We start from the raw sequence: 23886 nt of genomic DNA, 5'->3' as shown, positions 1-23886 counted from the left end.
TTCAGTTTTAAAAAACACCATCTAGAAGAGGTTGAGAAAGGTTTAGAAGCACCAGAAACTCGAAAAAACACATAAATAAATACACTGTTTTTTAACTTGTAAGAATGACAATGGCGGGAGGTACATTTTCGATTTGTTTTCAATTCCACTTATGATCTAATTGCTATTTACAAGATTGTTATGAACATATTTAGATAATTTATGACACAGTTCAAAAGTAATTTTCTACTAAATTTAGAACTTCAAATATAATCAAACTTTATACATAAATCTTTTTAGTTATTGCATCAATTAATTTATTAAATTAACTAAAACATATTGAGTCTATTTGATGGTAATCTTAGGAAACGTTTATAACTTTTTTAACACTAAAAAAATAAAAAATTTCAAGTGTTAGAACTTCATAAAATCACTACTAAATAGACTCTAAGAGTCCATTTGATAGTGTTTTTAGGAACTGTTTCTATCATTTCTAACACCCTTTCTAACACTTAAATTTAAGTACAAAAAAAGAATAAGCATTCCCCAAAAACACAATCAAACCGGCTCTAAATGATGGTGTGTAAAACAAAATTCTAAAATGGCATAGGAAAAGTGCAAGGCTGGCAAGTAAGATAAAATATTTATATTTTTGCAAGCTAAAAGCATTGGTATGAAGAAATATGGGCACAGAAATAATGCGGTGGCCTAAGGCTTTGACCTGGCTTGTAGGGAGGTGGGCACGCAGAGGGATACGAGTGCCACCTGACAAAAAGACAAAGCCGAGAGACATCGTAGGCGATCTCAATGGGATGTTTTGAGAGAAGGAAAACGAAAACCAACCAACAGGCAATCAGACAGCTGAAAGATAGGGAAATAAAAAACAAAGTCTTTTGTTTTTGGTTTTTTTTTTGGTTGAATGATAGAGAGATTTGTTTTGAAATCTAAGATTAAGAAAAGGAAGAAAGAAAGTAGAGAAGATGAGGAAAGAAGCATCAAAACCAAGAGCAGTGCTTCCAAACGCAACACCAAGACTGAGGGAGGAGTATCAGATAGGGAGAAAACTGGGTCAGGGGCAGTATGGCATAACGTACCTGTGCACGCACAAATCCTCAGGCACTCACTTCGCATGCAAATCCATTCCAAAGCGGAAACTGGTGTGCAAAGAAGACTACGACGACGTTTTGCGAGAGATTCAGATCATGCATCACCTCTCCGAACACCCCCATGTCGTCCAAATCAAAGCCACCTACGAGGACTCCGTCTTCGTCCACTTGGTCATGGAGCTCTGCGCTGGGGGTGAGCTCTTCGATCGTATCATTCAAAGGGGCCACTACAGTGAGCGCCAAGCCGCTCATTTGATCAAGATCATTGTGGGTGTTGTTGAGGCTTGTCACTCTCTTGGCGTCATGCATAGAGATCTCAAGCCCGAGAACTTCCTCTTCGAGAGTACCGACGAGGATGCCAAGCTCAAGGCCACCGATTTTGGTTTGTCTGTCTTCTATAAGCCAGGTTAGTTTGCAGGATTAGGCTACCGTTTCATTGCTTTGGAATTCCTCTGTTTGCTCTTTCCTTCATTCTTTCTTGGAAATGAAATTGTTGGTATTGGGTTGTGAAATTTGGAAAGATTTTTTTGCTGGTTGCTTGATGGGATTGTCTTAAATTTCTTCTTCTTCTTCTTTCTTTAAATGAAAATTTTTATGAGGATTTTGATTTGAAGTTGTGTTGATTGCTTAACAAAAGGAATTTCTTCTGTAGTTTTTCTGATCTAAATTTGTGCTTTGATTTGATTAGGAGGCTGGATAGCCAATGGATTTTCCAAGAATCTAAGTTGTTCATAATCAATTTGCAACAATTTACAGAATCATAGAAAGTTGTGAAAAATTTGTTTATTGTCATTTCTTAAGAGACTCATGTGTGTAAAAAGACTTATCCTCTAGTTGTGGCTATGGAAGGAACACCTCGGTACAACCTTACCAAGGGTGTACCTTTCAAAAAAGCACTCAATCGATTAGAAATCACCCTTTTAGTCCTTTTTTGTCCTTTGTTTCTCACTTTTTCGTCATCGGTGTAAAAGAATGAATAGCTTGTATACTTTGTTTAGCTCATAAATTTCCTTGTGTCTTAAAAGGGATCAGCTTAAGCTCTTAATCAATGAACATTGGATACTAGGTTTTAAGAACCGCTTAAGGACACTAACCCTTCATAGTTCTATCTCCAACTCTTTATAACAAGATTCAATTTCCAACTTGTTGCCTCAATTGATAACCGACCCTTTAACTCATGTAGCAAATGTAGTGCTAGTGGCTTTAAACCAATTGGTTATGGGCATTGGGGCATGAAGACATTATTGCCATAATCCCTCAAAACACTCATTCAAGCATCAGGGCAACCATTGCCCTTTGCATTCAAATCCTTTTTTATAAGTAGACTCTTTAGCCTCTTTTCAAGGTGTCCAAATCAGTAAAGTATTAACTCACATGCACCTCCTTACTCCAATTAGAGTTGTTTTCTTTCTCAAGACACAACTACGGAATAAGGTTCTCAATGTGTATCCTATGAGTCTATCATAGAGTTAAGAGATAAAGCAAATATGACTAAGGTTTCTAACTAAAATCGAGCAATCCATTATATAGTAAGGTAAATGAACTCATATAAGATCTAAACTACTACTTTCTCAAAGTAGTCTCAAAATCAAGAACAATATTCTAGATTAATTTCTAGTCTCTCAAATGCTGAAAATAAGGACTCAATCCAAACATATTTCAAAGAAAATTTCACCCATCCACCTGGAAAGTTAATTATCATTAGCAACAACACAAGAAAAGCTTAACAAAAAAAATTGGGGATAGATTTAGGTATCCCCTTTCCTCGACCACAATATCACAAAGTCCCCAGTGTGTGAAAGAAAACAGGTGGATAGAACATAGTAAAATGGTAGGAAAAGTTCTCTGTCCCTGCTGAAGCATTTGACTCTTGCTTCAGAACAGCAAACATCCAAACATATGAAGTTAGTTTCCTCATCACAATTCCAATATAGAAGAGCTAGAAGATGTAAACTCATACAACCAATGGAGAAATGAATAAGTAATAGAGTAACAAATCCAAAAAGGAAAATAATAGTTTATCCTAAATATAAAATGTCGAAAAATTTCTCAAAGCAGAGGAATAGAGAAGTGTAATAAGTATCCAAGATGAAGTAGGAGGATTCTCTGGTGGCATAGTAGAAACAATGGTTGGGGTGTCTGTCATAATGGCCTCCACTCCTGCACTAGTATAGGAAGCTCTCAGTCCATCACTATCTCTCTAAGCTCTACCAAGGTCATGAAATAGTCTCAGCAACTGCATATATGCCTCTTGAAGAAGTCCCAACTACTACCTCTGAGCTTGAAATAACATCTTCTCTTACATCCTTCTTAACAACCTCCAGAATCTCTTCAATTTTAATGTCTCCATCTCCCTCCTATATTTGTTCCTGCCTAGCATCGCCATCCTCGATCCTATGCTCCTGCGTCTTCTTTGTCTTTGGTTGCCTCATTGAAAAACCACTAGTAAGCTTTATAACTCTAACAACCAGCAGCTTCTGATTACTCCTGATATGGTCTAGGTGTGAGTGTGTATCATGCTAACTAGAAGTGACAACATCAAATTTAGTCGCCATTAGGCTGAAGAGATCTTGAAAAAAGCCAAACCTGTCATGGTAAGAAGTGAGCTCATAGCTGACTCATATCCAGATTTCAGTCCTGTCTCAAACTAAATTCCCATAATGTGGCTGGTGTATGTGGACCAGATATGATTGATATTGTAGACTGAGGGGGAGGAATAGAACTATACCTTTAGGCTCACTCTGGAATATTTTGGTCTCAAAAGGAGGATCAACTGCTAGTGTCCCCACTTCAACTGTCTTCCTTTGCTTCCCTTCTTTCCTCTTAGCAGTTATCTTATATTGTGACCAATCATCTTAATCTAACACCTCAAGTGTCACTGTTCTTATGTCCTTAGAAAATTCAAAACCCCTGTCCTCAGAAAGTATGAAGTAAGCAAATCACAGGAATGATGAGAAATACTTCTCTGATGTTGTGATTTTCTTTAATTTCACCTTTTTATAGAAATGTACTATAGCATACATAATTGGAATAGCAGGGCTCTACCACACTTCTCTTTATATGTGGTATAGGTTTCAAGAAAACAATGACTTATGGCTTGTGGAGCTAAAGCTTGACATATTTCCTTGAAGCTTGTATTTCAGTACAGTAGAAAGTTGGACCCTTTTTAGATGGATGCATGGGTAGCCCCAAGGGTTCAGCAATAGTCCTTAGATTTATTTGGTCTTTCTTCCCATGAATTTTTAAATCCATATTCATTTCCTTTCTTCTTCTTTGTCAAGCTCTTGAAAAACTATTGAATGGCTGGACAGTATGCTTAAAAGATCTGATTGAGTTAATATCAAAGTAGCATTTCTTCATGAAATCTAGTCTAGAATAATCATTCTAAACGGGTTGAAGTGGGCAAGGAACTGCAGCCTGTACCTGAGCCTCTTTATCAACTTGCATTTTTATTTAAAGAGATTTTGCATAAACCGGCTTCTTTCCAATAGACTTCTTCCTAGAAGATGCCTTTTTCGCTTCCTTTCCCTTCTCTTTATTCTTTTCAGTTAGTGATCGTTGTCTAGCTGTCACTTTCTTGGCTGGAGAACTATGAGAGTCTTCAAAAAAATGCCTCTTATAGACCTAAAAAGAGGATCTACTCTCCCTCTTTTGCTGCCATGAGGACCAACAGAATTGGAGCTTTCTGACTCTTCTACTTTAGGCAACTTTTTTTCTTTCTTGTTTTTTCCTTTTCAGGTGAAGTGTTTTTTGAAGTTGTTGGAAGTCCTTATTATGTGGCGCCTGAAGTGCTTCGCAAGCATTACGGACATGAAGTAGATGTATGGAGTGCTGGTGTTATTTTATACATCTTACTAAGTGGAGTTCCACCTTTTTGGGCAGGTATTTGTCTCATCTGGCATCTACTGTTACAAATCTTTTCCTGAAAGTCTTATTCTCTGTTGTGTTGTGTTGTGTATCAATTAATATTTTTTCTTACTTATTCTGCAGAAAATGACACAGGAATTTTCAAAGAGATCTTGAAAGGCAAATTGGATTTTAAATCTGATCCTTGGCCTAGTATTTCAGAGAGTGCAAAAGACTTGATTAAGAAAATGCTTGAAATGGACCCTAAGAAAAGAATATCTGCTCATGAAGTCCTATGTGAGTTTGTTCAATTAGTACTTGATAGAATATGCTTGATTTAGAGACAGGAAATGCCAGAATCATGGTAGAGTTGGTTAATGTTTCAGGTCATCCTTGGATTGTGGATGACAGAGTTGCACCGGACAAACCATTGGATTCTGCAGTATTATCACGCCTGAAGCAATTCTCAGCAATGAACAAACTCAAGAAGATGGCCTTGCGTGTATGTGTTGGCATGCTACATCTTTTGCTCAACATTTTTTTTAGAAACTTATAGTACCAGATCCTCCCTTCATTGATCAATGCGAATATTGAACTGCATCTGATCACATTAGGAATACTGACTGAATGTTTCGAATCTAATGTCAAGAGGCCTTATGTTTCTAGGAGCGACATAATCATGCAGAATCTTTGCAAGCTATGAGCCACTTGAATTACTTTCAATTGCTGATTATAAATTGATACAGAACAAGAAATAAACAAACATAATTAAAATTATTTAGAAAACTTTGATGATGATGTGTATGAAAGAATATTTAGCTTACTTTGAGCCATCATGCTTTGCAGGTTATAGCAGAAAGACTTTCAGAAGAAGAAATTGGTGGTTTAAAAGAACTGTTCAAAATGATTGACACAGATAATAGCGGGACGATAACATTTGAAGAACTGAAAGAGGGCTTAAGGAAAGTGGGCTCTGAACTAATGGAATCTGAGATTAAGACTCTTATGGATGCGGTAACTAAGTTCTCATTATGTGGTGACTCAAATCATTTTGGTACTTTCAAATGGTTGTCTAATTAATTGGAATGCCTTTCCTGTGTCCTGTAAGATGATTCTGGGGAATTTTGGCAGGCCGATATTGACAACAGTGGAACAATAGACTATGGTGAATTTCTTGCTGCTACCTTGCACTTGAATAAGATGGAGAGAGAAGAGAATTTAATTGCAGCCTTCTCTTTTTTCGACAAAGATGGTAGTGGTTACATAACCATTGATGAGCTTCAACAGGCTTGTAGAGAGTTTGGTCTAGGTGATGCTCATCTGGATGAGATGATTAGAGAAATTGATCAAGACAATGTAAGTTTTTCAGGTTATACCATACTTTCATAGTTAAATTTCTATTGCCTTGCAACTGTTCTAGTAGGTAGGTATCCATGATTAACTTTTGCATGTCAACCTCTTTTTCTTATCTAAGCCTCCATAAGTATGATAGATGGTATTACACTAAAATTCTTCTTTTGGGAGGGGATCTCTTTCATTTGGTACTTAATTAATACAAGAGGGCCTTTAAACCTTGAAATTAAGGAGAGACATTAGAAAAAGTGGTAGGATCTTTCTGAGTTACACAAAAATAGAAAAGTTAAAAAAAAAACAAAAAAAATCAACTAGAGGAGATTGTTCAAAAATCCTCTCAAATTCTCTATTTAGTCAATTTGTAAATTTTGATATTTTCCTATTAGGGTACTTTCATACTATTGAGAAGAGATGCAAGGATGAAACTAAGTAATCACACAACTTCAAATTTTGATAAATATAAATTAGCTATAAATGAAGCTTCCAACCCTTTCAAACTAAAATCCATAGCCCTTGAATAAATATGGTCATAAAAATTGTCAAAACTCTAGTAAGAGGAACCTTATGTACACTATGTTAGGAATTTTGCCTAAAATGTAATATACTCAACAATTCCTCAGGAAAGCATAATGTATGACTAGTTGAAGTTTGTTGCAACAAATATGGGCTATTAAGGGAGATTGAAACATCACCAAATTCATGTTGGCCATTTTGTTTCAAAATTAAGATATTCTTTGTTTAAGAGTGGAATTGGGAACTTTCTTCTATTAATGCATTAAAGAACCATTCTTGAGTTAGCATTATTAATCTTTAAGCCAGTTTTAAGTGTAAATTGGTTTTCTGAAACCAAAAGCGTAAGTATGTTGGAAGACTTGCTACTACTTGGTTCTATATAAAACACATTAAAAGTATAATGTCATAGTTGTAGTCTAAGATGTAGGGAATATTATACTAAAATCCAAAACTTGTTAGAAGACTACCAAGTTATCCCTCCATGACAGTAGTCAATGCAAGGAATCTGAAAGGACTATAAACTTTTCTCATTAACTATTTATACTTTGTGAACAAATACAGACTGAATTTGTATTTTTGTCTATATAATTTGAAGAGTACAATATGATATTTATAGCCTATACAAGATATATTCAAAAGGAAACTATACAATTGTCAACCTAATCTAGAATAGGAATTAAATCATAATTGCAAATCATAATCCCAAATTTGGCTCCCCAAATTTGATTTTTTCTAATTTATATCCTCCATAGAAGATGAAGAATTAAGATGAAATGACTCATGGTTTTTTGTAATTTTTATTTCCTTAGCTTATTGGTTTGAGTCATAGTCCTGTTTTGAAGAATTATGAGTTGTCTCTTTTTTACTTTGTTACCTAGAGTAGACATGAAGCTTAGCTAGTTATCGTCCTAAAATAATACTAAGCATTATAGGATCAAGGCTTCTTGATGGATTAGATTAGACCTTCTCAATTCGAAAAGGAGCAATTTGGAAAGGGGGGATAGACAAAGTTCCATAAAACTTATCTTCACATACACTCTCTCCCCTGAAGAGGAGTAGGGAAAGAAAGTTTGTTTTTTTAAAAAAAAGTAATGTCAAAAGTGACACACATTTTTGTTGAAATAGGGTCATACCATTTCTACCATTTTTGTTGGAGAGTACCCTAAAAGCACACATTTAATTGCACAAGGATCTCATTTACTTATGAGATGGTTGTGCACATGAACAAATGCAGTGCAACCGAACACCTTTAGAGGTAATGAAGTGAACAATTTAGTGTGTGGATAAAATTGCTAAAAAACATCCAATTGCGTTTGAAATTGTAGAATCTTTGTAGGCATATGATTTATCAAATATGAGGCTATAAGAACAACTTCTCCCCACAAACATTTTGGAACCTTAGTGGTAAACATAATTGCCCTTAGTGGCAAACATGATTGCTCATGCTACTTCCAATAAATGTCTATTTTTCCTTTTAGCAATTCCATTTTATTGTGATGTGTTAAAACATGTTGATCGGTGAATAATTCCATTTTTCAAAAAATACTCTCCCAAATTTTTTGAAAAATACTCTTTTTCATTATCTGTTCTAAGCACCCTAATTTTTGCTTGAAATTGGTTTTGAACCATAGCAAACAAGTCTTTAAAAATTTTTTCCACCTAATATTTTTCCTTTAGTAAATACAACCAACAAAACGAGTGTGATATTCAATAAAGGTGACAAACCATTTTGTTCTAGAAATGTTAGTAACATGTGAAGGACCCCACACATCACTATGAATACAAACAAAAGGTGCAAATTTTTTATAAGGTTTTATAAGAAAATGAGACCTACGGTGCTTAGCCAATTCGCAAACCTCACATTGAAATAAAGATGAACCTTTTTCTTTAAACAATGTAGGAAAGAGTTTTTTCAAATAATAAAAACTAGGATGCCCTAATCTATAATGCCATAAAATTATTTCATTCTCAATAGTTTGAGAAGAGACTTTATTTACTACTTGAGTTTATCTTTCTATAACGACATTATTAGTAAAGTAGTACAACCTGTCAACTTCTTTAGCATTGTCAATATTCATCCCTTAAGCCAAGTCCTTGAAATCACAATGAGTAGAAAAGAATTTAGCTACATAGTTATTGTCTTTGGTGAACTTACTGGCGGAAAACAAATTACAAGAAAGGTTAGGCATATGTAAAACAAAATTTAATACAAACATTTTATAAATAGGCATAAATCTCTTTCTTACCATTGAGGACAAAGACCTATCAACTATTCTTACCTTTTGGCTACCAGAACATGGAGTACTATATGATGAAAATAATTGTGCACAACCAATCATATGATTTTTTGCTTTTGAATCTATGATCCAAGGAGCTTTACTTCAAAAGAAACACTTAAGGTACTAAAGAAATTACCTTTTTGAGTAAGAGAGTAGGAAGGATTAAGAGTTGGATTATTTTTTTATTAGTTAATAAACCTGTGTAGAAGCTCTAGTTGTTCATTTGTGAAGGGTCAAGTCTCAGCTCCTCCAAGGTCGCTTGATTGTGAGTTTTCAACTTGAAAAGCATGGTTGTTTTTCAAGTTAGCAAGCTTCCTATGAATTTTATAGTATATTTCCTTGGTATGTCTAGGTTTATTACAATAATCACACTAGACTTTAGCCTTTTCTTCTCATTCCCTTAGAATTTTTCTTATAAACAACAAGGACAATTTCAAATGCTGCTATCAATAAGATTAAGTTTTCTGAATTTTAGCCAATTTGTTAGTTATTCATCATAACATTCATCTTGATTTCTTCTCTTCTAACACATGCAAAAACCTCTCAACATATGAGAGAGGTTCTCTTATAAGGATTATCCCATTTGCTTTACTAATCTCCAAGTTTAATCCTACCAAAAATCCAAAAACACATTATTTTTCCAATAACCTCTTGAACTGGGTGGCATCTCTAGCATTCTCCCATTCGGATTCATAATACTAATCTAACTCTTTCCAAAGACCCTTAAGAATACTATAGTATTTCGTGACACCCTGATCTTCTTGCTTAGTTTAACGAATTTAGGTTTTAATCTCATATAGTTTAGATGAATTGCCTAAATATGAGAATGTCTCATTGACTATATCCCCATTTCTTTTGCTATTGATAATAACACATAAATCTGTCCAATTTCTAGATCCATTGAGTTAGCAAGCCAAGCCATCACCATTGAGAATTCTACCTTCCATGTTTGAAATGCAACCACATCTTCTTTTCTAGTGCTTGTGTTGCTCCACTGAGATAACCTAATTTTCCTTTACCTCAAATAAACATTTTTATTGATTGAGACTGTTGCAAGTAGTTCTATCTATTTAGTTTGTGAGATGTAATATGAAGAGAAGGATTTTCATGGGTAGCAACTTGAAATGATCATGGTGGTTGCTCAATGTTTGACTTGGATGTAGCTTAGTCACTTACACCGAACATGATTTTGAACAAAATATGAAAAAAAAAATATATATATACAAATGAATGGGTTTATAGATCAAAAGAACTGCTCTAGTACCATGTAAACAAATATGGACTGAATCTATATTTTTTCTATATAATTTGAAGAGTACAATATGATATTTATAACCTATACAAGATAAATTCAAAAGAAAACTATATAATTGTCAACCTAATCTAGAATAAGAATCAAATCATAATTGCAAATCACAATCCCAAATTTAGCTCCTTAAAATAATGAGATTGATTGAATCAAATCTCCTAAAATAATGCAATTCTCAACATACTCTTCTTAGATATTTGGCTTATTCACACATAATCACAAAGTAAAAGAAAAGAAAAAAAAAAAAACCTTTTAGTCAATACCATTTTTTTTTTTGGTAATATATAATCATATTACTAATAGAAGAAGATTTTGTATATTATTTTCTTTGGATGAAACCACTAAACTTAAATTTTTTTTCTATTATTATATATAGCTAATTGAGAGTATATTTTCTTCATAGATTTCTTGAATAAATTAATCCATAGATTTAATACACCCTACATCTAACATACTCTAATCCTAAATCTTAGGATCATACATAAAATGCAACACGTAAGAGCCTTGAACATATTAATCATTTTATGATTTAGAGAAGTTTCTATGTAACAAACTAGTCAAGCGTTACATTTTATACTAGCTATTTAGTGAATCTATATGGTTAGTGAACCTTGTTTAACACACCAAGTGCCAATGCATTAGTTGTGAGGCAAACCACCTTTATGACCAAGTTAGGCCACACTACAAATGTAACAATTATGCATCGTAATCGACTGATGGAATGTTAATTTCCATTTGTGATTGTAAACTACGTTCTAGTTTAGAAGGAGCTTAAAACCACATAATCGTATAAATGCCCAGTATTATACACATAGACACATTAATACATAACTCATGCATTAAAATAAGTATAACTTATCTAAGGTATGCAATAAATTTCCTAACAAAAATTTTTATTAATAAGATAAAATTCTATATAGAGTGAGATTCAATGCATACAATCATAAAAAAGAGCAAAAAAGTCTTATATTTCAATAGACTTGTTGGAAAAATCCATCTAAGATGTATATTGGTTATTAAAGTAGATTTTGTGGTACACTTGCATTTTGCCTACTTCTCAATTATGTTATGATCCCTGTGTGTTCCTAAGTGCTCTCACTTGTTCTCTATTCATCTCTTATGCACTATTCATTATCAAACTTGATGAAGCTGCCACTAAGGACTTTATGGGAAACGAAGGCTCCTTATTAAAGAGGAAAATTCTAGTTGATACCCATAGTCTATTTAGTGCTTATAAGCCATGACCATGTCCTACTATAAACCACTATTACACCATAAGATAGAAATAATATACTAAGACCTAAGATAAGTCATCTCTTTGACTATGAGTTAGTGTACTACAACTTCAAAATGGATAGTCTATTTTTTTGAGCCAACTATGAACAACTTATCATCTTGTATAGAACCTATGACTTAGATCTTTTGTGCAAATCCTAATGTACCCAACTCCTATACAATGCAAGTGATACAGGAATGAACACTCAAATAAGTAATAACAATAATGGATGGAAAAGTGGAAATAAAAGTCACAATATATAAACATATTAATGAAAATTTATTTTATCACATCATATTATGCTTTAAAGGGCTCTATCCTATACTAGTTGTTACACTAGGAACTCAATCCAAGCCTTAGGTCTTAAAGGGGTGTATACATTTAAAATTGTAGGTGCAATAGAAAATAATAGTTATTAAAATTTCTAGAGTATTAGAATCTCCTACCTTTGGATTTGTTTATTCTTATATCCATTTTCTAGTTGTAGTAAGAACTCTTGAATGTAGAACATATTCTTGAAGACCTTATGATCTTCCACTCAATGGCTTTCTTTTGGATTTTGGTAATAGAGAAGTATGGGATTTTCTCAAAAGGGAGTGATGTCTAGGTTTTTGTCCAATAGTAGAAGACAATCCATTAATATAACCTTAAAAAAGGTTTATATAGACTTGTAACTAAGGCCCACCCCATGGGCTTGGGTTAATTAGCCCAAGGAGATCCAATTAATAAAATAGCCTAAAATGAAAACCCACAATCCATTTAATAATAAGTCCTCATGCAACCTTGTGCTTACACAAAAACACTATTATGCACACTTTTAATTAAGTACTAAAATATTTCTTCAAAATAAATGCCACTAAAGAGTTTGAGCTTGAGTAAGGACCATTAAGACTCATAAAAAAATATTAGCTCTCTTAGAATCTAGGTTTAAAGTTAACATCTCACTATAGATAGTTAATTGCACTATAGTATTCTATGATACTAAATCAAGATAGAAAACTCGGGTCTTTGACCTATTATCCATTCCCTATGAACTAATGTTTGTAATCTAATAAGGTAATATTAATCAACCTTTCAAGATTACCTCTTAATCTTTAAGTCTTGGATCCTCTTATATCATGATCATTGGCATATTCTAGTCCACAAAAGACATATGTCAAATTCTATTGAAGGAAAAACTATGTTCATAAACTACATAATCATTCCTTAGGATCAATCCATGAGATATCATAGTGTATTTATTGAGAATATTTGTTGTCACCTACCTAAACCACTAGTCACCCAATCCATAGAAAATATATGATCATCTTAGGATATCACTCGTAGGTCAAAGTAACTAATAACCTCAATACTAATATCGTATTCTCTCAAGATTGAGAACCCATGTAACATTGTATCTTGGAGAATTCATGACAACCTAATAGTCACTAGTAATGACATTCTATAGGTCTTGTTCAATGTGTAACCATATACATTAATACACTCATCATCTAAAACTCATCCTAATGACTAAAATAAATCATTTCCCCAACTATGAGGTAGTTAACTACAACTTTTGATGGTTCCTAAGTCCATAAACTAGTCATGAACTAACTCATTAATTTGTAAGGAACCTAAGAAAATAAATGCTAATCTTAATAGAGAAAACACCCAAGAAGGGAAGGGGGTGATGAATTGGAGTTTAAAATTCTTTTTCAAACACAATAAACTTAAGCACAAGAAGTAAAAATATAAAGAGATAAGATTAGAGAAAGCAAACTCATATTTTATAGTGGTTCAACACTTTCTTACCTATATCCATTCTCCTCAAGCTCCTAACCAAGTGAGGGTTCCACTATACTTAAAGCTTCAACCAAGCTTCTAACCACTTTTACACTTAGATTTCGGCTCCAATTGGCTCTTACACAATCTTTTCAAGTCTCTACTCACTTGAAGGTTTTAACACTCAAATAGTAAGTTTGAATCTCTCAACCTAGCTCAACAATGACTCAAATACAACTCAAGGTTAGGATGAATCACAAAGGTTCACTAAAGAATATGCAAATGGAGATTTAATGCACCAAGAAAAGAATAAGAGCTTTTAAGGCAAGAACAAGTAGGTAAACAAATAAATACAAGTGTTTTCTTCTTCATAAATAAAATGAAGCTCTCAATTTTTAGGTTTTTAACTTCGAAGAGCCAAAATGCCAAAAAGTATCATTGATCGATCAAGCTGGGGGTCAACCGCTTCACTAGCCATTGGAGCATTTAATGCTTGGTAGGTGACTGTTACCCTCGACCGGACATTGACCGGACCTCGATAGAGAATGAAAGGTTACTAGAAGAGAGAGAATGTTTTTTGGATCTTTCAACCGAACCTCGATCGAAAAGGAGTAACCAGTCGACCGATATACTAGCCGGTTGGCCAATGCCTCGACTGGTTCACCATTTTTTGCTAGAAAACCTATCTTTTTTTTGTCTTTTTGCTTCTAATACTTAGGCAAGGTCTTTAGGTAAATTAATGTGCCAATTTTGAAACGTTTGTTATAGGTTCATTTGATAAAACTCAGATTTAGATGGAAATTTTACTTTAATGCATAAACTGAGTTTTTAAAGATGCATGAAAATATATGAAAATCCTAAGTGCACACATGCATTCATCTTACATAGGTTTTTATGATTAAAAGTCTTCTAATTGTCTTGATCGTGCATCTATTGGGTCCTTTGATAAATTTCCAAATTAACACCTGAAATTCTTTATAATTCAAACCAATTAGTAACTTAACCATGGTTTATTATCATCAAAACATGATTAGGAAAACCTTTAGGTTAACAATCTCCCCATTTTTTATGATGACAAACCTTGGTTATCTAGGAGAAAAAAAATCTCTCCCTCAAACCAATCATAGATCTACAATCAATATTTAAGAATTTTAAAACTAAGACGATCAAGACATATTAGAGAGAATTTGCAACAAGAAAACAATGTAAGTCATCAAATATATAGGCATATCATATATCATAAGTCAAATGTATCAATCAGTACATCATATGTCCAATATGTACGATCTAAAAAAATGATATGTATGTATGAGTCTTCTATCTCTAGCCTCCTAGATCTTAAAATATCTCTCCTTTTGGCAACATAAAAAAATAACAATGGGATCTCCAACGAATCAAGGTTGAGGAAGTGGAGGTAGAAACACAGAACACAAATAGACTATCATCTCCTCATGTTGACATTCCAAGTGATCCTCAATATGATCAATCCTCTACTGGAGATACTCAAATAGCGAAGTGAAGCCAACCTGATACTGATTGATACGATCCTCCATGAAGTAAAAAGATGTATCACTAACCACAGCAAGCTCCTCCATGCGAGTGCCAAAAGAGCTGATCTGAGTAGATAAGTCCATCCATAGAGCATGGTCAAGAGCGAAAGGTGCCTACAGAGGTGGTATCTCAGTATGGGTAGACTTGATGAATGCAAGTCCGAATAAGGAAAACTCAATGTATGACGATTGAGTGGATGGACCCTCTACAAAAGTGAGCTCAGAGAAGGTAGTCTCAAACTAAACACCCCCGGTCTGTGGGGGAGTCTTTGTTTGGAGTGAGAAAAAGTCAAGCTCAAGCCCTCTTTGTTGATGGCCACTCTGAGGGTCTACTTCACCCTCCATCTCTCGAATCTCTACCTCCTCCTCAACTCCAAAATACGACTGTCCCTGTCTTCGGGCCAATGTTGGTGCTCTCTCTGCTTTTCTTACCTAAGAACCATCTAGGGCCTTCTCAAATTTCATCATCCCCATGAATTGATCATCATATGTATTATATGTACTGGAGGCCTTAAAATTCGTCTTTCTACTCAAGTCAACATCGGCATTATTGAATACTTTGGTAAGGAAACTACCATAGGGGAGTACGCAAGTTGTATTCTCGCAACATGCAATCATGTGCATCATCATCAAATATCCTAAATGGATTCGTCTCCTAGTCAAAATGGAATCTATAAGGAATGTCTCGTAATAGGAGACCTTATCTTGATGTCCACCCTATGAGAGAAAAATAAAACACAACATATGATGTAGTACTCTACTGATGATCGTCAAGTTGTGTGCTCAGGGTTTTCCCATCCCGTGGGCATCTAAAAGTCTACAAATACTCTAAATAGCCTCTCTAGACTCAAAACCCGGCACAATGGGTCATATCTTAGACCTGTATACTCTAAGTCCAACCAGAGCAATATCAAAGATACGACAGATGCTATCCGGGTCCAGACGAATCTCAACTCCTCTAACAGTAAATGCTATCGGGCCAACCATGTTGTAAATCGCCCTCAAGAAGAATGCTTGTACCAATGTCGGAAAAATCAGCTTAGAAATAGTAATAGCTGACAAACAGCCCATCCTCGTGAACAATCCCTCAAATCCAAAGTCCTGAAGTTGGAGAAAATTGATGTTTCTCTCGAGAATTACTCATCTCTAAGAAAAATGTTGTTTGTACCGTTGGTAATCCTCCAAGGTACTAAACAAGGCGGTGTCAAACCACTCATTCCAGCATGCCTCGGGCTGAAACAACTCAGTTGGGTGCTTGCCCTTTGCCCTAGCTGCAATTGACTCTCTTCTAGGAGCCATGGAAGTCCAAGAAAAGTAGGAAAAATGCAATGAGGCTCACACCTGAAACCTTAACAATCTGAAATGGATATGGATTGATGTCAAAGCTAGTTGTGATGCACTGAAGGAAGAGAAGATGACCCAAAATGAAAACCCTAGCCTTCAAAGCCCTCAAATCTCTCCCAAAATCAAGTCAATCGGTATGAAACGCACTGAAATCGGTCTCTAGAAGCCAAAACCAGTGAAAACCCTTGAAAAACGAAGGAGAACAATGTAGAAAAAAATGTACATGAGCCTCTTAATATTCATAGCCCTGATGAATCGGTCAATCAACTGAGGATCGGTTGACTACCTAGTCAACACAGTTAACAATTTTTTTACCGTCCAATTGTTGCACACTTTTTAATTTTTTAAGCCTCTTTGCCTTTTTCAATTGAATTCCTCAATTTTTTATGCTCAATGCCAAGGGAATTAGATTTTTGGTTAAAAATTGACCATTTTCTAAGTAAATGTTTATATGATGCATATGACATGAAGTTTTTGCAATCAAAAGGTATATTTATCAAGAATTCATTAAGCAAACATCATATCATAATGAAATCACCCCTCGTTGTCTTCTAATATCAAGAAATTTTTCTTCACTTAGAGGTTTACTACTTACAAATCACGTGTTATGTCACATTTTTGTGCATGATCTCTAAAAACGTGATGTATAATCTCTATATGCTTAGTCCTAGAGTGTTGCATGAGATTTTTTGATATACTTATGATACTAGTATTATCACATTTAATAGGCACATGCTCAAAAGATAAATCAAAATCACTAAGTGTTTGTTTCATCTAAAGGATTTGTGCATATCATAAACCGGTTGCTATGTATTCGACTTCTGTTGTTGACAAAGCTACCGAATTTTGCTTCTTACTATGCCATGAAACAGATGAGCGTCCTAAGAAATGACAAGTGCCACTAGTGTTTTTTTTTTCAACCTTACAACCAGCAAAATTGACATCTGAAAAACCAATTAATTCAAAGTTATCACTCTTAAGATACCATAAGCTTATGTTAATTGTCCTTTTCAAATATTTGAGGATTCTTTTTATGGCACTTAAGTGAGATTCTTTAGGACAAAATTGAAATCTAGCACACAAGCATACACTATACATAATGTCGGGTCTACTAGCGGTCAAGTGTAGCAAAAAACCTATCATGTCTCTATACATAGTGGAGTCAATGGATTTACCTTTCTCATTTTTATCAAGCTTAATGGATGAGCTCATTGGAGTCCTAATTGTTTTGACTTCCTCCATGTTAAACCTTTTGAGAAGATCTCTTATATACTTTGCTTGATTGATGAAGGTTCCTTCCTTTAGTTTCTTGATTTGAAGCCCAAGAAAGAAGTTGAGCTCTCCCATCATGCTCATTTCAAACTCATTATGCATGCACTTAGAAAATTCTTAAGAGATACATTAATAGCACCAAAAATGATATCATCAACATATATTTGAACTAAGAGAATATCATTTTCTTTGGTTTTTATGAAAAGTGTTGTGTCAATTTTTCCTATTTTAAAACCATTTTCCAAAAGAAATTTGTTCAATCTTTCATACCATGATCTAAGTTCTTGTTTCAAATCATAAAGTGTCTTTTTAAGTTTAAAAGCATTGTTAGGAAAGTTGAAACTTTGAAAGTCGGGTGGTTGTTCAACATACACTTCTTCATTTATAAAACCATTTAAAAATGCACTTTTCATATCCATTTGATATAAAATAAAGTCTTTAAAACATGCAAAGGCAATTAGCATCCTAATGGCTTCCAACCTAGCTACGGAGACAAAGGTTTCTTCATAATCTATTCCTTCTTCTTGATTAAAACCTTGGGCTACTAACCTTGATTTGTTTCTAACAACTATACCATTTTCATCCATTTTATTTCTAAAGACTCATCTAGTCCCAATACCACTTTGATTTGAAGGTCTTGGTATTAATTATCATACTTCACTTTTTTCAAATTGATTTAACTTTTTTTGCATATCAATCATCCAATTTTCATCATCTAAAGCGTCATTTATATTTTTAAACTCAATTTGAAAGATAAAAGCTAGATTATTGCAAATGTTTCTAAGAAATGATCTAGTTCTTACCCCACTAGATGGATTACCTATATTTTGATCTTGTGGGTGATTGATGAAAAACTTCCATTCTTTAGGAAAGTCTTGGCTTGATTCACCTTGCACTTGTTGAGGAAGGAATAGTGAAAATGGTGATCATTCTTCCTTGGGATCCTCTCCATTTTCTTCTTGTTGTCTTTTATCTTCAATTTGCAATCTTCCCATGTAGGTCTCCAATCCTAAATCATCATCAACATTCTCTCATTCTTGGAAAGAATTGTTAGATCATAAAAAATAATATGGATGGATTCCTCTACAACCATGGTTTTTTTGTTGAAAATTCTAAAAGTTTTACTTGAAGTTGAATAACCAAGGAAAATTCTAACATTCGATTTTGCATCAAATTTTCCAAGATTGTCTTTGGTGTTTAATATAAAACATTTGCATCTAAAGACTTTGAAATAACTAATGTTAGGTTTCTTGTTTTTCTAAAGCTCATAGGGAGTTTTCTTAAGTATGAGTCTTAATAAAACTCTATTTAAAACATAACAAGAAATATTAACCACTTCGACCCAAAAATATTTTGGAAGGTTGTTTTCATTTAGCATGGTTTTTGCCATCTCTTAAGGGTTCTATTTTTCCTTTCGACTACCCTATTTTGTTAAGGAGTTCTAGGAGCCAAAAAATTGTGATCAATTCCATATTCATTGCAATAATCTTCAAAATCAACATTTTCAAATTCTCTTCCATGATCACTTCTTATACAAGTAATTGCAAAACTTTTTTGTTTTTTAACTTTATTGCAAAACTTTGAAAACTCATAAAAGGTTTCACTCTTTTGACTTAAAAATAAGATCCATGTGTATCTAGAGAAGTCGTTCACAATAACATATGCATAAGACTTTCCTCCGAGACTTGGTGTCCTAAAGAGACCAAATTAATCCATATGCAATAACTCAAGTGGCCTAGATGTGGAAATGAAGTTTTTGTTTGTAAAAGAGTTTTTTATTTGTTTTCTCACTTGACAAGTTTCACAAACTTTATCTTTTTGAAAATTTATTTTGGAAAGGCCTCTAACAAGTTCATCTTTGTTGAGTTGGAAAATGAGGTCCATGTTAGCATGTCCCAACCTCTTATGTCATAACCAACTTTGATCATGCATGCTTGAAAAGCATCTATCATGGTCATCATATTTTGAAATATTTATAGTGTAAACATTATAACATATATGGCCTATGAAGATGGTTTTATCATTTTGAATATCAATGATAATGCAATGAGATGCTTCAAAAATCACTTTAAAACCTTTGTCACAAAGTTGACTAATGCTTAAAAGGGTATGTTTTAAACCATCTACTAATAAAACACTTTCAATGAGAGAAGATATGTCATTACCAATGTTGTCTTGACCAATGATCTTTTCTTTTGCGTTGTCTCCAAAAGTAACATATCTTCCATTTTTCTTTGTAAGAAAAGCAAACTTGGATTCATCTCCAATCATGTGTCTTGAGCATCCACTATCCAAGAACCATTTATCCTTCTTTGAACCCTACAACACATAACTCAAGTTTATTTAGGTACCCATATCTTTTTGGGTCCTTAAGGGTTAGTGACCTTGGAATTTTCAACTCAAATCTTTTTAACTTTTGCATTTGAATTCTTTAGAGAACCATTTCTTAAAAGGCATGTACTACTAATGTGTCATTTTCCACAAAAATTGCAAGTAGTGGAAGGACTTGCACTTGTGGATTCCTTTACAAAATAGTTTTTAAAATACTTTTAATTCTTTGAAGATTTGAACCATAGCCCTTGTTTGTCAAAAACATATTTTTGGCTAGCTAGAATCATTTCAAAAGATTTTTGTCCACAAGAAAAGATTGAAAGAGATGAGGTCAACCATTCATTTTTCTTTCTTAAAATCTCATTCTCTTTTTCAATATGAGTTTTAAAAACTTCAACATTTAAAAATTTTTATTTTACTTTTCCAAGTTCTTTTTCAAGTTGTTGAACTTTCTTTTTTAAAGAAGAATTTTTCAAACCAAGTTTTTCAAGATTTTCATACAATTCTTGAAAAGCATCATGTATATCTTCATCGCTAATGTTAGAGTTTGCCTCATCAAGTTCATCTATTGCCATGAAGCACATGTTTGCCACTTCTTTCTCATTTTCTTCTTCGGAGGATTCATATTCACTTTCACTCCAAGTGGTCATCATTGTTTTCTTCTTTCTCCTCTTGGTTTCACTCTTGTAAAGAGAACAATCATATTTAATGTGTCCCGATTTCTTACACTTGAAGCATAACAAGTCCATTTTCTCTTCCCATCTCTCCTTGTCATCATGAGATGAAAATTCCTTTTTAGAGAAGTCTCTTCTAAAAGTGAACATTCTTTCCTTAAACCTTTCACCCTTTATGAATTTGTTGAACTTTCTTGTGATGAGAGCTAAGACTTCATCTTTTTCACTTTGTTTTTCTTCTTCAACTTCTTCTTCTTCCTTAGTTGTAGCTTTGAGAGTTATGCTCTTCTTCCTTTTGTCTTCCTCTTCTTGTTTCTTCTTTGCCAAATTGATCTCATATGTCATCAATGATCCTATGAGCTCCTCCAAAGGTAGCTTAGTTAAGTCTTTAGCTTCTTGAATTGCGGTGACCTTTGTATGCCACTTTGATGGAAGCGACCTCAAGATCTTCATCACCTTCTTCGATTCATTGTAAGTCTTTCCCAAAGCTTCAAGACCATTGACAATGTCAGTAAACCTAGTGATCATCTCAACAACAGTTTCATTATCTTTCATAAAAAACAATTTATAACTATGAACAAGTAAATTGGTTTTTGACTCTTTAACTTGATTTGTTCTTTTTATGAGTTATTTCAAGTAATCTCCAAATTTCTTTAGCCAATTTGCATTGACAAATTATATTATATTCATTTCTATCCATAGAATATTGAAAAGCATAAACAACCTTAACATTTAATTGGAATTTTCTTCTATCACACTCATCTCATTCTTGCTTAGGTTTTGGAACCATGACTCCATCAACTAGTTTCGAAGGAAAAGTTGGGCTATCTTCAATGACATCTCATACGTCTAAATTGGTTGATTGTAAAAATCAAGTCATATTTTAAGTTCTCAATTTAAATTTGTTTTTTAATTTCTTTTATTCTTGATTTTCTTATAAGTCTACTATATGTCTTTTATATCATTATTTTCACTATAAAATCACTTTATAGCAGGGAAGGAGGGTGAATAGGTAGTCCTTATTATATATTGAATTTTGATAACATTAAATTTAATTCAAGATTGATATTTTGTAGGTCCAAAGTTAGATTTTAGGATCAAAGATCAATTCAAAAGGACATGCAAAATGAAATGAAAAGGATTAAACATAACACTTGGTCTATGTGGAAAAACTTCTTCCAGAAACTCTCAAATAACTAGAGTTGTTAACTAATAAAGTTAAATTCTAAAACAATTCAAATTTTGAGATAATTGAAAACTAATGGATTAAGCATGACATTGATTGATGGAGTCATGCATTTTTAAAGACAACTTTGAAACTACGCTAAGGCATATTCAATTGGTCATAGGAGCTAGTCCATCGGTCTTAATTAACTTAGCTACCATTCCAAACAACATCAAGGGAGTGATTAATCATCCTTATGGAACCAATTGATCATCTTTCTAAAAATGTATAATTTAAGTTGCATTTACATAATTTTTTGTGATTCCTCATGTTAAATTTAGTCATGATCTTGTGCATGCTATACCTACTTGATATGTCAGTGATTCTTGATGAGATGTATATATCTACAACCAAAGCTAGACACTCAAATTCAAGTTAGTCTAGAAAAGTATGTGTTGCACATGGAATTCTACTTGTGCCTAAAATTGCTAATCTAACCATGCACTATTATTGTATACATACACATGCATATAAATCTATTTTATAACTTATAAACCGAAGTATATTTTTTCTTTAATGAAAATTATTAATCATGTTTTACAACTTATAAAATGAAATATCTTTTTGTTTAGTAAAAATCTTTAATCCTAATATTACTTATCTTGACTATATTTTATAGGATGGACGTATAGATTATGGGGAGTTTACTGCAATGATGAGGAAAGGTGATGGAGGAATTGGGAGCAGAACCATGAGAAATAATTTGAACTTCAACTTGGCAGATGCATTTGGAATAAATGACACAACTTAAGATTGACTCAAGTAATTTTTTATAGTAAAAAAGAGCTGATTTTAGAAATGCATCAAAATTAGAGCTTGTTTAACAGTGATTCTAAGAAGAGTTTCTAGCCTTTCTAGCACTTGAAAACAACTCTTTTAATAAAAAAATTCAAGTGCTAGGAAGCTTAGAAGCTTCTTAAAATTACTACCAAACATATACTTAATCTCTTAATGATTCATGATTATGAGCTTATATTTCATTCAAAATGAGCTACTCTTTAGAGGTTTTGATAATAATGTTTGTGCATGCTAATTAATTTATTCATAATCATTAAGAGTTGAACCTTCCTTATACTTGATGGTTTTAGTAGAATGATGAATTTGATAGTAATAGAACTCTCATAAAATAGAGCTTAACTTTTGAAGCTAGCTCAATAGTTCATATAATGATGGACTAGGCCATTGTTTTGGTTGTAGTGCTTTATAGTTTAATATCAATGTAAATATTGTATTTGTTATTAAGATTAACTATATTTAGCTATATTTTATTTGTTCAATAGTCAATATAACATATTATAATAAATTCAATATTGAACTACTAGGCTTGACCAAGAAAGTTCCATTACGAAAGAAAATTGCAAAGTTTTAAAATTTTCTTGTATGAAATATAAATTCTTTCTCTAAGCATCAAAACTTATACAATAGCATTGTTGTTTTTCATATTAGCTTATGATTTACCATTGTTGTAGCATTTGACTTGCATCAAAATTTTTATTACTTCCTCTTTTAGCATATAGTGAATATCACATAAAAAGCTATTTTTCATGCAGTTCAAATCCAAGAAATTGTGTGAAGACGAAGCAAAAATAAAATAAAATAAAATCTTTTGAAAATAGTTCAAAATTATTGTTTCCTATACTCAAGGTCAGTTCCTGCCATGTGGGAAATTAATATTTTACTCATTGATCAAATAGTGTCATGGCCCACATGATCAAACATTATTAATGCAGTATTGAATAGTAATAAGAAATTATTTTATTATATTTCATTATCTTTCAACAAATTATTGGGAGAAATTATGTTGTAGTAGTCAAGAATTCTCCATCATTTCAACTAACATCAATAAGGGGTGAATTTTTTGTAATATTCATCTAATATTATAAATAAATAAATAAATAAAGTCATATGAATAAAAACTTATCTATGATAGTAAAGATGACAGAAAAATTGTCACTATATATAAGGAAAATAAGAGAAAAATTGAAAAGCTTGTAATCATAAATAACTCAATAAGGTGTAGACCCCCAAATTTGTCTAACCTTAATACAATATAAGTCATTCATGTTAA

General features: G+C 33.1%; 1 protein-coding gene across 1 annotated transcript; it reads left to right on the top strand.

Moving 5' to 3' along the window:
- The first annotated feature begins 669 nt into the window (after nucleotides 1-669).
- Nucleotides 670-22832, top strand: LOC100262413 (calcium-dependent protein kinase 4). The gene is made up of 7 exons (XM_010666801.3): nucleotides 670-1491; nucleotides 4824-4967; nucleotides 5076-5228; nucleotides 5318-5433; nucleotides 5778-5945; nucleotides 6063-6287; nucleotides 22438-22832. Exons 1-7 carry the CDS (start codon nucleotides 960-962, stop codon nucleotides 22567-22569), a joined length of 1470 nt encoding a protein of 489 aa, XP_010665103.1. The 5' UTR covers nucleotides 670-959; the 3' UTR covers nucleotides 22570-22832.
- Nucleotides 22833-23886: the final 1054 nt, after the last annotated feature.

This window comes from Vitis vinifera, chromosome 18, assembly GCF_030704535.1.
Source record: "Vitis vinifera cultivar Pinot Noir 40024 chromosome 18, ASM3070453v1".
In the NCBI taxonomy this organism is placed as follows: Eukaryota; Viridiplantae; Streptophyta; class Magnoliopsida; order Vitales; family Vitaceae; genus Vitis; species Vitis vinifera.
This window is presented reverse-complemented; position numbering and strand designations above follow the sequence as displayed.

Bases quoted from the DNA above. Each gene is read 5' to 3' on its own strand.
- LOC100262413 (XM_010666801.3), top strand. From the start codon at position 960: ATGAGGAAAGAAGCATCAAAACCAAGAGCAGTGCTTCCAAACGCAACA. The intron at 1,492-4,823 runs GTTAGTTTGCAG...TTTCCTTTTCAG, and splicing joins GTCTGTCTTCTATAAGCCAG to GTGAAGTGTTTTTTGAAGTT. The intron at 5,434-5,777 runs GTATGTGTTGGC...CATGCTTTGCAG, and splicing joins TCAAGAAGATGGCCTTGCGT to GTTATAGCAGAAAGACTTTC.